At 37.1% G+C, this 14,709-nt stretch overlaps 1 protein-coding gene across 1 annotated transcript in view; it reads left to right on the top strand.

The window, feature by feature from the left end:
• The window catches only part of EXOC6 (exocyst complex component 6), an 86,234-nt gene that overhangs the window by 14,267 nt on the left and 57,258 nt on the right, over positions 1–14,709 (top strand). The window contains exons 2-6 of the mRNA XM_066554177.1: positions 4,170–4,341; positions 5,629–5,676; positions 5,790–5,880; positions 6,785–6,830; positions 14,028–14,232. Of these exons, the coding sequence (XP_066410274.1) occupies positions 4,170–4,341; positions 5,629–5,676; positions 5,790–5,880; positions 6,785–6,830; positions 14,028–14,232 (562 nt within the window). The remainder of the gene's footprint in view (positions 1–4,169; positions 4,342–5,628; positions 5,677–5,789; positions 5,881–6,784; positions 6,831–14,027; positions 14,233–14,709) is intronic.

Below are 14,709 nucleotides of genomic sequence, written 5' to 3'. Positions count from 1 at the left end.
TCCTAGATTGACACTTGCTACTGCTGGATGTGAAACAATTTATAGTGAGAGAGAGATTTTTAGGGTAGACATAATTGCATGTAATTGTCATCTCCTGAAGAAATGGAGCTGGAAGGGTTACTGCTTCCTCACTTGCTTTCCAGCAGAACTCTGTGTGTGCTGTAAATTCAGTTAATTTTGTCTTGTAATTTTAAAGAGTTATCTCTAGGATGCTTTTAGGATTTCATGTCTCTCCAAGATATTGCAGTATTGGTGATTTGTCTGCTTGCTAATTTAGCTCTCAAAAGTGGAGAATTGTTATCAGCATCTCCTGCAGTGTCATAATCTGTTGAAATGTACACTTTCAGATAATTATTAAGAGGTATAAATTACTTTATTTATATGGCTGTAGGTAATCTTTGAAATAAGTGTATGTATGGAAAATGAGTTTCAGTATCAGAAATGAAGTATGATGTGTGGTGTTCCCTAAAATGTAAATCAGGTGTGTATTGTCTGAGTTGTGTTTGCAGGTTTGAGAAAAAGCCTAATTTCTGTCTGTGGCCAAAGATGGCCTGGCTCTCCAGTGTACACTTAGATTTTCAAAAAGGCCAGATATTGTTCTGAAGCCTCTGAAACTGCATGTGTGAAGTGTCCTCAGAGGACAGTGTCCTCAGGGAGTCAATAAACCTGTTTATTCATCTTCTCACCTAGATGAGAAAGTTGTGATATGAAGTGTGAGTTTTTTAAAAATACACTGGTGATTTATTTCTGTAAAGGCGAGCAGTTCTGTCTCGTGCTGATGAGCGTTGATTTGTTGTTCCCACAAGATGGAGCTGTTTACGTATGGAATTAATATGGAATTTATACTACTAGTGCATTTTAGGGAGGTCTGACAAAGTACTGGTTTAAATCACAGGTCACAATTTTATTAGTACCCTTACAGAAAAGGGTACAATGTACAAGACAAAATAGTAACTATTATTTTAAGAAGGTAGGGTAACCTTGTGATTAAGGTATTGGGAGGTGCACAGTATTGCTTTCTTCCCCCTTATTTTGAACATTTATTCCCTGTATTATTTTCAATTAAATATTGTGTTACTACCCCTGAGATTAAAAACCAGTACTTTATTATAATTAAATTTAAGCATAAGTGGCCTTAATATTGAGGAAAACATAATCAGTACATATATTTATAACAGTGGAAACTGTGTTGCCTGTGCTACATTGTATGTACTTCCAGAACTTCTGGCTGCGTTTTCTGGAATTTTTTGATAACATTTTAAAGAGAAATCTTCTGATTGCAGAGGATTTCCTTTTGTCAGTATTGTGAAAATATGTCTGAAAGTCTTGGCACAGATGTGAAATGGATAAAAAGTTATCAAGGCAGCGATTGGATACCCCCAAATCATCAGGCAGTAGCTAAGTCCAAAACCACAGTGCATTGCTACCATCAAAGAAAGTTTGGTGGTTCCTCTTGTACCATCTTTTTGTAGTCTCATTCTCATTTTAATTATATTTTCTTTACTGAGTTTTACTGCTGCTTTCATTTATGCTTACATAACACAATTTACAGTTTGGGCACATAGTGATAGATACAAGTCCCCTGTCTTTGTGATAATGATGCTTCTTTCTCACTTCTCTTTGAGAACACTGGAAGGAGACCTAAATTTGGAGGCTTCTTCCACCCTTAAACAAAAGGCTAAAGAAGCAGTAATAATTTGAATTTCTTTTTCTTTGAAGGTTTTTTTGTTTTGGTTTGTTTTGTTTTTTTCTTTAGCATACAGTGCAGTATAGGTAGTGAGTCCAGCCCAATTTGAGGAGGCTAATGCTTGCCAGATATCTGTGAAGATACTTTGATCATCTGGTCCTCCTGATCTTTTTTTCTTCTCCGAGAGCTCTGAAGACAGTTGGATGCCCCTCTGTGTCCACCCTGTAGCTTCCAGCATCTCTGACCCTTTTCTTAATGGAACAGCACTCACATAGCTGTAATGGGTATTTTGGAGTGCTAGCACATCAGTCATTGAACCTTTTTCTCATCCCTTCCCCATTTCTGTCCAGGTGACAGTGCTATGGCCCACATGCTTGTCCCTGTGTATTCTCACGCAGAGCATCAGGCTGCCTGAGGAAGCCTCACTCAGTGCCCACTGTGTCTTGTACCTTTCTTTCCTCCCAGGCCAGGATGCTGCTTCTCCCTCCAGCCAGCACTGAGTTCTGCATGTGGGTATTTTTTTCCCCCTGGTGATGCAGGTCACTTTTGACCATCCACCAGAGCCCTTTAAAGCTCATCCTGGGCAGCCTTGAGGGAGCCCTTTCAGGCAGTCCGGCAGGAGCCTCAGGAGGAGACACTTCTGGGCACACATTTGCTCCTTCCAGCTGTCATTTCAAACTGTGGTGGTAGAAACAGTGAAGGATAAACTTGATGGGTGAACAATCTTATTTTTCCTCTGGTGCACTTTGGAAGAAAGAGCCTGCTTTCAGTACCATAGCCTTATTTTCCCATCATAAGGGGGTATTCTTGGAAAATTTTATTTGGTAGATTTTTCCCCTGAATAAGTATCTATAACAAGCTGAGTATAAGGAATTGACTTTCTTCCTTCAACATGTAGGACAGCATATTGCCTTTCTTCTGTCACTTAAGTTCAGTTGCTTCTCTGAATATATTGTACAAGGTGAAAAGGAACTCAGAAAGTATAAAGAATCTTATAACAAGAGTCTTTTCAATCTCTTCTGCTAGTTTTCTACTTTGAAAGGTTGTGTTCCTGTCAGGCATTCAGCTATAGGTTTGTTGTGCTGATGATGAGCTCAGATCTCAGCAAAGTCCAGATGTCTGGTTAGAAAAGAGAACCTTGAAGAATATGGGCAACCACACTTCTCCAAGAAGACTAGGAGGGAAGTAGTTTCTTACTACTTAAGGGTTTTAGAGGCTTTGACTCATGGTTGCCTGGGTCTTGAACTTAGGACTGTACTTCTGCAAGTAACATTGAAACACTTGGAATTTCAGCCTTTTCTTTTCCTCACGTGAATATTTTTGAATTTTTATTTTTTTCTTAATCAACTTCTCCTTGTAAATATCTGGAGAAGACTTTATAATTTTGAAAGGAAATTAGAGGCTAAAAAAGCAATTTAAAGATTTTTAATAACTTTTTTTAAACACTTGTAGTTTGCAGTACAAATGTGTTTGTATATGTATGATTAAATCCTGCTCATATTTCTGCTCTCATTCTATCTGAAAAGCTACTTCAAAACTACCAGTCTTTGCTGTTGTTGCTGTGTCAAATTATTAATCAATTTTTGGAACTGTCTATACCTAGCCTTTGTTGGGAGACTCCATACCTTTGATTTTGGTACAGTTCTATATAAAGCCTTTTCTCTTGCTTACTCTGCCAAAGTCTAAAGCCTTAAATTTCCCTCTGCCTCCTTTGCCCCTTCTCATGCTCGAGCATTTTTCCATGCAGATTTCTGTTTCTGATGCTGCTTAACAAACTGCACCAGTAATTTCTCCCAAGTCATGTTTCCTGCTGGAGTTCTAAGTGAATTATTTGAGAATTAGTAAAGTAAGCCAGAAGACCTGATTCTAGCCCTTCCAGCAGTTAGGTTCTGTGGAGGAGGCAGCTTTAGGTGTGTGCACATCATGGTTTTGCCTTGGGAGCTGTTGGGGATGGATGGAGCCTTGGGAGTTGCCTTTGCCAGGGTCCCACGCAATGCTCCGGTCATTCTGGCTGCAGGCACCCAAGCCTGATTGAGTTGGATAACTCTGCTGTTAGGAATAGCAGGAAAGCAAATTTGTATGTTTGCACTTCTTTATATTTAGCAAAGAGTGGAATTTGATGGAAAAGCGATCCATGCTATTTGAGGTGGTTGGAGAAACTGATTCTTTTGTACCCATATTTGAGCATTAGGGCATAAATAACAGACCAGTGAGGCTCAGGTCAACCATGATGTAACTGGTTAAGCACATGGATTAATGCCATAAGGGCTGGGTTTTGTGCCATCAGTTCTCAGTTTTGTGCCATCTTTTCTTTAATGCTGATTTTGATGGAGTGGATCCACCAAAGGATGCCACTAACATCAAGTTTGCTTGTTTTTATTTTCTTGTTAAGAGAGATAGGTTTCAATAAAGATGGTTGCATACATGCTACTTTCAACTGGTGAAAAAAGTAAACTTTTATTTTCTTATTTGTATTTAATAGGTCTGTATATGATGACCAACCAAATGCACATCAGAAGTTTATGGAAAAGCTTGATGCCTGCATACGTAACCATGACAGGGAGATAGAAAAGATGTGCAATTTTCACCATCAGGGCTTTGTGGATGCTATTACAGAACTTCTTAAAGTTAGGGCTGATGCAGAAAAGCTAAAGGTAAGGAACAAGTTTTTCAGAGTTTCATATATCATTGTCTTTGAATCTAAAAGAAGGAACTGGACTCTTCTACTGAAGATTAATTTAGTGTTTATCACATGCACTCTGATGTTTGCAGCAAATTTTTACTAGTGAATTGATCAGGATTTGTGATTAGAGCCATGTTGCCTGATACAGTAATTTATATTTATAAAGCTGAATATTTTATTAGATCTCATTTTGATTTTTTAATCTATGTTTTCAGAAAATGCTACCAAATTATTTTGCCTTTTTATAAAGGCTTTCTCAGAAGGTGAAGGACAGCAAATTATAAACACAGTATTTCTTAAAAAAGTCTTTTCTTAATCATGTTTTTATATGTCAGACCTTAGAAGAATCGAAAGTCCTTATTAGAAAACTAAAAATGCCACAATTATGCATGGAAAAAAACCCTGTTCTTTACTTTATAATGAGCAGCAGAGTAGGTGATGTTAGTACTTTTCATGAGATATGAGAACCAAGATTTCCTCACAGATCAGAATGCAGAATAGTGAATTATGAGATCCGTCCCTTTTAGCTCTCCTTACACTTTTGAGAGCAAAATATGCACACCAGACAGAATGAGCATAGTTCATCAGAGGTTATGATTAGAAGACCATTATATAAAGGATATTCAGATAACAAGAGACCAAATACAGCATCAATGAGGTCATTGAGCATCTTTGTTCAGAAATTAATGAGATTTTTAATAAACTAGAATGTGCTTCCTTATTATGATGACCTAATGAGTCACTTACTATGTGGGAAAATCTGAGGTTGAGCTTTGCCTGCACCTGCAGCATTAAAATGTTGCTGTGGTTTGGAGATTTCCACGTTTGATGTTAATCAACCACCCAGTGTTTGCATTCAGCAAAGTATGAATGTTTAATTACCATAAAATGCAATCACCATTTCTTACAGACAATGAATGGCCCATAGAGCTCATTGAGGTTATCAAAAAGGGACCAGTGGTCAATTGGGTCAATGATTTGAATTGTTTGACAGACCTACAGAAACAAGGAAAGTTCAAAAATCCCAAGTAAATTTGAGAAGTTTGCCACAGAATCTGTTAGAAAGAACTGTCATAAGTAATTGAATTTAACAAAAGCCCTTTGCGATCAAAAGTTCAAGTTCAAGCTGTAGAGTTAATTTGAATTTGCATTTCTTTGTTCTAAGTTTCTCAGGAAGCATGATCTGATTACAAGGGTGAGCAGTCACATCAGGGCAATATATGCATATTTGTCTAACAAAGGTGAAATTATTTTTAAGGTCCAAGTTACTGATACCAACCGAAGGCTTCAGGATGCTGGGAAAGAGGTGAGAAAATGATGCTTCCTATATGGACATTATGAATATTTGTAGCAAAATAGGTTTATTTGCATAATTTAAGTGTGATTTTATTTCCTTTTTTTAAATAAAAAACCTTTAAGGTGATAGCCCAAACAGAGGAAATCATCCGATGTAGAGTTCAACAGCGGAATATTACAACAGTTGTGGAAAAACTACAGTTGTGTCTTCCGGGTGAGTGACCTACGTTGAAATATGATGGCAAATTATATAAAGTCTCAATAGCCAAAAGGAAAAGTCTTCTATTTTTTCTAAGTTCTGGTCCTGTAACATCCAGGTTAATGAAAAAATTAATAGGTTTTTTAAAAGATGTCAACATGAAGGTTCCATATCTTTTGCAATATTTGACACAGAGCAATTGCAACAATGTCAGAAGCAGTGAGACATTTAAATGGTGCAAACCATGTAGCCACGTACAGCTTTGAATGAGCTAATATTTTTAATATGGTAAACAATTAATTTGTTGCTTGAGAGGGGTGGGTGTTAGTGTTTGAATAGTGGGGAAAATACTAACGATGTTCTTTCAACATTGTACTTTTAGCTCTGTGTCACTACAGGTGTTTTGAAATAAGCAAAAAGGCTCTAAATGTTGTTTCAGGGAGGTAATATTGTAGGATTGCACACAGCTCCATGAGGGTTTTATCTTGTTTGTCATATTGGTGTAAAGTGGATTTGAAAATCTTTGTAAAGTCTTCTTGTTGACGTGTTCTGAGTACAGTAGGTGGTACTGTTGCCTTTTTATGGAGACAGGCCATGGCCTGGTAATGCAGATCAGGTTGCCGCATGTAGTAAGTGAATGAATATGCTTGATATGTATAGTGTTGACTGGTTTTTGTTACCTTAATTCTTTTTAATTTAAAAGCTGTTAAGGGTTCAGTTATTGTTTTCATACTCTCAGCTGCATTCTAGAATATTTTTTGCTAGGTTTATCACATTTATGCTACAGTAGGAATTAAATAAGGTAAGTATAGCACATCCTTTTCTATTTCTAATTTTGCCCTTTACAGTACATATTTTCCTCTTTTATTAACTAAAGCCACAATAAGACTCACAAGTTAATCTGTTTGCTTTTATGCAGTGCTGGAAATGTACAGCAAACTAAAAGAACAGATGAGTGTAAAAAGGTGAGTAAACTTATTTCTATGAGAAAAAAAGTAACATCTGTATGTAAATTGACAGAATAGCAAACACTTATGTAGACAAGTAAGTGTTCTTAGTCTGTAGCTTGGTATATGTATAGTCTTTGTTTCCTAACACTGGTCTGTGTTTTAAGAACATTTGAAAATGTATTAAAGAACTTCTAGGACCTTACTGATTGCCATGAGAAATAATGCTTACTTAAAAATGGGTATGACATGTAGTGAAATTATGATTATAAAATATGAAATTAAATTTTTATTACTTAAAGCACTTTAAGAAGCAAGAAAAATAAGACCCTTAGAGACTGAAGGTCTTTTAGAGTATATTAATATCTGATTAATATATCCTGATATATTTAAATTAAATGCATAATACCAGAAGAAAGGACATTTTACTCCTTATACCTTTCTTTAGACCTATCTGGTTTCTCTATGCTTTTTGTCTAAATGGGACTATGGGAATGAAGTGAAGATAATGTGTTGTTTGGGGGTTTTCCCTCTTTGACAAATTGACTTGTTAAAAATAATTAAAACTATAATTATAAATTAATTTCTAGGATAATAGTTTATAAGTGGTGCATGACCAGCTGCTCCTTCCTATCGTGTCTCTACTTTTCATTTTCTCAGGGAGCCACTCACTGCTGCTCTAGTCCCAGCATCCCCAGTTCTCCCTCCTTCCATGGCAGCTTGGCTGCCCCTGCCCCCTGCTTTATCTGTATCCTGTCCCACTGGGGCTGCTGCCTGCACCTCACACACCACCCCAGCAATACAACTGCTGCTGTTTTTTTCTTCATGATTTTCACATCATCACTGCCACTGTGATCCCTGCCTGCTTTTCACAGCGCCTCAGTCACACCAGCGCTCTGTGCCTTTCTGGGCTCCTGGTTGCTGCTGGTGCCTCTTTGTGCACTTGGCACCACTGCAGGGAGCTCCTGCTGACAAGTCTGTCTGGACAGGGCTGTTCCATTTGGAACTAGCTGTGCACGGTCAGTTGTCTGCAGGGCTGCTATGTAATACAGATTTACTTTTGGACTGTTTGTCTGGATTTCGGTTTCTGGGTAACCAACACCTCCTACCATACTGTTGGACATCAGAAAACCTTCAACAGGCAGCCACTGTGTGAGCAATCAGCTCTAAAGCCTGTGTGCAGACATGTCCAAAATGCTTCAGATGAACTGTACACATCAGATCTATGGACATTGCAGCAGATCTGATGCATCTTTGACAGTGATATATGTGTTATATGATACCTGTGCATGTTTGCTCTCCAGGAGGTCTCCTGCAGAAATACAAAAGCTTTAAGAATGACCTTACAGCTATGGCACTATGGTGTCTCTTATTAAAATTAAAACTTGCTATATGTGAACCAGTATGGTAGATCTCATCAGCTTGACTGCTGTACGGCGTTACCTCTGAACAGGACACTGCTTCAGCATCTGCTTCGAGTAGCTGGCACATAGCAGTAGTAGTAGCAGCATGTTGTTGCAGTGTTCCTGGAGCAGCTCTGCAGAAAGATGTAAACAGTCCCCTTGCTACTCCAGTCAGAGATCAGACTGAAGAGTGTGCTGTCTGAACCACACCACGTCCCTCTGCAAGGTCTTCTGTGGACAATGCTACATTTAGTGTCCTGAAAATACTGAAAACACTGGGTTCAGTGCCTGTATTCTGCCTACCCTTGCTCTGTCAGGCAAGGCAAGCAGCATTCCTGGTTTTAGAGTTGCAGGGAAAGTTGTAGTTCCTAATGTCATCATGTAAAGATCATTTAGGTGAGATAAAATTGCTGATGGTTTTTAGCATTTTGACTCTGTATTTGCTAGTGCTTTTGTAGAGTCCACTGATGGTTGATGTGCTTTCCAAGAAGCCATCAGTACTCTTCAAATCCTAAAGACTTCTATCTGACAATTTTCCCCTGGAAGTTGTTGCCAGACAGGAAGTCTTAAAAGTCAAAGGACTCCTGAATTGAGGGGTTTGGACATGTTATTGTCATACCATAAAGAGATCTAAAGGAGAGGGGAGATGCCATAGCTTTGATGTACTATGCCTTGAAATCACATGGAGTGAAGAAGGCTTAGACTCTGCTGCAGGCTACTGCTGCAGCTCAGATAACTCTTTCATTAGCTATGCTACAGTTATTATTTTGCCTGTGACTTTCCAATTCCCTATAATACAGCCTACAGGTGGCTATTCCATGGAACTTGCAGGTAATTCAACTGGTAATTTCCTTGTGGCTCAGCAGAGTGCATCTATTCTGGCTTTTATCACTACTAAAAGATTGAGCAACTGCAAGAACATCATAGTGTCAGTGCAAAGATCTGACAGCTGATGTATGCACATAAAAAGGAATTCAAAATTGATCTTCCTTAGTTTTGCTGTGAAGCTTTTGCATGGAAGTGTCAGAGTAGCAGTCACAACCCAAGACATAACAAGGCAATAAGGACTGTTTATTTTAGGCAAGAATAATTTCTCATAAATCTTCATTGAGATTTGTTAATGCAGCAAAGCTTTCACTGCTCTTTTTTTATAAAAAGACATATTGACTTTCTCTGCTTGTGGCCTTTTAGAACATATTTTCATTATTCCATTTTCTTACAGTCTTGAACCATGAATAAAACTCTCAATTCTAATGTTTAAAGGAAGGGAAAACAAAAGTATGGGTATCATATATGTTTATGGGATAGTTGTTACAGAAAAAAGATTGGAATTTCATTTCCTTTTTCTGTGGCAGACCTCCTTTAAGATAATGCAGGATTTTGGATCTGGAATACGTGCTGGTTTGTGCAGGTGAAATAGAGGTTTACAGAGAGGTCCAAAAAACCATCTATTGATAGCAACTTTTGGTCCTTTACCAACATGGGTAACATTTGAACTGATGACCTAGAGGTGAAAGGCTCTGTATCCTATTTATCTGTCTCCTGAGCCATGGATAACACAAGTTGACAAGAACTGTGGTAGTGAGAAGAAGTAACTGCAGAATCTGCTCTAAACAGACCCAGTTGGCTGGAAAGAGCTGCAGAGGGTTTAAAGTCTTAGCTGAGGAAGCACAAAGGAGAAGTGTGGTTTCTTTGCTGCTCTCCCAACCGCCTAGTGGGGGCTATGCACTTACACAATTCGAGCTTGAATTTTAAGTCAGAGATAAGGTCATCACACATTTCATACAGCTGTTACCATGGTCTAAGTGTTTGGATTTTGATATGTTTCTTGGGAGGCAGGTCCCAGCTTCTTCAAGTGGTTGTGGTCTAATTTGGAATAGTTAGAACTGGTGTTTTTGCAAGTCTTTTTCCCCAGTAAATATTACAAAAAACCCAAACCCATCATACAATTGAAGTATATCAATAAGTCAAACTGCTAAGGTTGTTGCTGTATCTTCTCAAATCTTCTGTGAGATGGACTGAAGAACAAGTATAGTGTTTCAGAATGAGCTTTTTGCCCTGAAAGACTTGGATTTGTTTTTTGACCTTGTTACAAGCTTTTTTCCTAACTAGAAAGGCAGAGTTGATTAGTTATTTAGGTTACTAAAACTCACTGAGATAGTCATGCATCCTTTCTTTGCATAAACCTTCCAAGTATCCAAACAAACCTTAATACTTAAAGGATGCAAACATGAAAAATTCATAATTTGTATAATTTGGTTCTACCCATATCAGTATGGAAGATATCAGAACAGATAAAATCATGGTAATTCGATTTTGTTTTTCTGCATTGTTTTGGAAGAGTGTCAGAATGAAGCGCTGGATTTTACCAGCAGCAAATCAACACTTCCCAGTGGTACCATGGATCTGGCAAAAAATCCCATCAGAATTAATATGATGGGGTTATTTGATACTGAAATGTCAGCTGCTTTCTTTGTCACCATTCTCAAGCATTATTAGTTTGATAATTTCACTTTCTAAAAAATTTCCCACCACATTATAGACAAAAAAGATATTCCACATATCTTGGTTTTTTCCACACAGGAGCTCTTTAATCTGATTTTCAGAAATACTGAGCCTTTGATTTACTTTACAGAAGTTTCAGAGTTAGTAGTGCCTCTGTCTCAGTTCACGATCATTTGCGCAACTGACAAAATTTGTATGCTGGGAAAGTTTAAAACTTAAGTTTAAAGTTGGTAGGGCAACTAGATTTAAAAACAAAATAAATACTTGTGGTAAAAGGATTTCAATTGCAATTTCAACATGTCACCTTCAGGATCTCTGAATGTGATTTTTCTGTAGCATTATCAAAAAATCCCAAGGAACTTCCTTAAATGTGTTTGGTAGCAAAGTTTTAGGTATTTACTCAGTGGAAATGTAGTAAGCAAGAATATACAGTGTTTCCTCTAAGGGAAGTCCTAAAATTGGAGAATACTACTATTTTTTCTTTGTAAACTAGGTTTGTTTCCTTAATTAAAATAAAATGAAGATTTTATCTCTTGTGTTTTTTCAGCAGGAAATTTTGAGATACAACTACATGGTTTTTTACTTAATAAGCTTGTGTGCAAATAAAGTACTCTGAGTAAAATTCAGTCTTTGAGTTCATCTTGCTCCTGATTTGTGTAATTTCTTTACTGCTGTAGTTTAACTTGATGGGGCTTTTTTAGTAAGTTATGGTATTTCTCTTTACTCCCTCCAAACAACACTCTGGTGATAAAAATCTTAAAAGTTCTCTTTATAATTTAGAGCGTAAGGGAATACTTAATATATACTAAAATAATGGTAATTTTCTTTTAATTCTGGGGGTTTTATGTGTTGATGTTTTATATTCTATACAGACCTGACTCTTCTGTGCCTGGGGCATTTTGCAAAGAATAAGATGATGCAAAACACTAATAATTTTTGGGGGGTTGAGGGGTGGTGGTTGTTTCTTTGTTGTGAGGTTTTTTTCCATTTACTTTTGTGTTGTGAGTTGTTTTTTTCTTTCCTGGTTCTTGCTGGTATTAAAGGTTCCGTTTTTATAGTTTTAGTAAGATACATTGTACAATTTTCTTGTTCTGTTGTTGAAATGGATCAGTTCTGCACAGTCTTATCATATGACCCATATTGGTGTTTCAAACTTGTGTCTTCAGTTTGAAAAAAATTACAAATTTTGCATTGAAGAGCATATTGTCACAAGATCAGCTCAGAAGAATAGACAGAAGAATGTTGTATTTATATGAAAAATAACTTTGAAGATATTCTTTAATTAATTTGTAGTCAAATGGGCAATCTTCACCTTATGTGATTGATAATACATGATGGGAACTAATAATATTGTCAAAACTTTCATTATTGAGCTAAATCTATGGAAAGTTTTAAAATCTAAATATGTAAATATATCACTCTGTGAAATGATATGCAAAACTTTTTGGTTTAAATCCTGACCTGCAGATGACCTTCAAATTAATAAGACTTCAGTGCTTTATCAGAACAGATGTTAAAAGGGCAAGGTCCTGAGCTCCATATATATGTAATTAGTAAGGGACTCTAGAATGGATTTAGAATGGATTATGTTAATTCTGATCTTAGAGCCAGCAGTCAAAAACCCTTCCAGATGAACTAACAGTGTTCTGATAAGCTGATCTGTATAATTTAAATAAAAACCTTTTATAAGATTTTGACGGTATGATGGTTTTATTCCCCAGAAGTCTCACCATGTGGCACTCGTGGCCATTTTCTATTTAGGAAAACAAAACCCACACACATAACCCCCCCAGACCTTTTCTTATGTGCAACATTCCCGTCACCTTATGTATATTTTATATGAACCAAGCATATAACAAACAAAAGCTCCTAATTTACACTTGAAACCTCTTTATTTGCAGTCTTCTGAAAGCAGCTCTGTTCTGGAATAAAAGAGAAGATTTTTCCCATCCTCCAGCTATGCTAAGTTGTTAACTTAGAAATGTCTTGATTAAGAAGGTTCAAAACACTGTCTTAATTTCAGAGTTGAACAAGAAATCATGGTTCTAGTGTTAGTCATTTGTTATTGCTTGTCTACTGAAGGAAACCAGAAGCTTGAATTACATTTTTTGAAAGTGTTTACTGACTATATTTAAAAAGTAATATCTAGAAACTAAAGAACCATAAAGAACACGTCTAGTTTTTCTCATTTGAAGGGATTTTCCTCTTATTCAGCTTTTTCCCTCGAAATAATTTGGTAATTTTTCAAAACAGATGATGTCGGACTTTAAGGAAGGAAAAGGAATTAAAATTATGGAATAAAAGCTGAAAATGGGTGAAGGATATTACTCCATATTTGTGAAAAGAAAGGGTTGGAACTAGCAGCAAGTTATCTCCATCTGATCTGAGTGTTTCTCAGCTTTTCCCATTTAAGACCAAGGTAGAAGACATTGGTTTACCTTATTCTGTTCTAATTGGACAAACTAAATTCATTTTCCCAACTCCCTCCAGTAGTAAGGTAGCTGGTAAGAATACTACATAAAGGGAAATTATTGTCACATCTGCAATTGGCTGCTGTCCTACTCATGTTTAGCCTGGTTCCTATGCCTCTCTTTAAACTGTGGTTGAGATCACAGATTTGTTGATAATGGTACTTTGTTGATTCAATGTAGTTGTCTTCTGGATGGGATAGACTGTATTTTGTCAGAAGAGCTAATAGGTTTGTGGTTTACAGCAAAATATGATACACTGCTGGAAAAAAACCATTGGTCAGGATAGGTGTATACATGTATTTTCTGACTAAGGATGATGGAAAGAGGGTGGGTGTAGATGTGTGCCTGTGTTCACATATGCCTGAAGATAGCAGATACCTGCAGACATGCTTTTTCAAGATTTTTTTCATTGTTTGGTGCAGTGTTGGGTGATTGGCAGTTTGTGTTTCAGAAAAAACTCCAAATGATAAAAAACCCCTAATCAGTTCATTCTAGAAGGGCAGGTAATGTTTATGGCTTCAGTGTCTCCATTCTGCAGGATGCAGACTGATAGTCCAGGATAGCTGACTGTTGATCAGAACTATTAATACTGTAGGAATCTACTTAGTTTGACTTGGCTGAGTCACTCTTCACTGGGTTTTTTTCCAAATGAAAGCATTATATGGATGACCTTTTGATTGTTAATTTTTCTGAGAATAGAGTAAATTAATTAGATTTATTTATTATAATAGAGTAAATTAATATTGATTCCATGTGTGATATTGATATATATTTGAAAATTTATTTTACCAACTTTTTATAAGAAGCTACATAATTTTATTTTAATCTCTTTGTAGATACTATTCTGCTTTGAAAACAATGGAGCAGCTGGAAAATCTGTATCTTCCTAGAGTTAGCCAATACCGCTTTTGCCAGATAATGATGGAAAATCTTCCAAAACTGCGTGAAGAAATAAAAGAAATATCCATGTCAGATCTCAAGGACTTCTTAGAGAGTATTCGAAAGCATTCTGACAGAATTGGGGAAACTGCCATGAAGCAGGTAAGCCAGCCAAAGAGAATGACTTCAGTCCTGTTGTTTACAGAACATCTCAGTTTCATTAGTCTGAAGTTACCCCTCAAAGATTACAGTCATCCCACAGACCTCTGAGTAAAGGTGGAGAGCTGTGAAATACAAACATGTTGTGTGGTTTCTATCACTGCCCTAGACACGAAGTAATTTCCTCCCTGAGAAAGGAAGGAGAGATGCTGTATATCTCAGGTTTCAAGAAATTATGAAGTACTTTGAGTAGTCAGCTCCTGGACAGTCTGTATCTCAGCAGCTACTGCACCAAAACAAAGAGCAGCCTATGTGGCCAGCTGGCCTGGATGAATTAGACAAAGAAGTGTTGAGATAACAGCCTAGTTCTCTCTGAAGTGCTACTCATACTGAGGTAAGAGCCAGAAGGAGACTGAGACAGCTGGAGGCCTTGCTCCATCACAAAATAGTCTGCACTTGAGAGCACTACTACTAGGCAAG

The sequence above is a fragment of the Molothrus aeneus genome, chromosome 8 (genome assembly GCF_037042795.1).
Source record: "Molothrus aeneus isolate 106 chromosome 8, BPBGC_Maene_1.0, whole genome shotgun sequence".
In the NCBI taxonomy this organism is placed as follows: domain Eukaryota; kingdom Metazoa; phylum Chordata; class Aves; order Passeriformes; family Icteridae; genus Molothrus; species Molothrus aeneus.
This window is presented reverse-complemented; position numbering and strand designations above follow the sequence as displayed.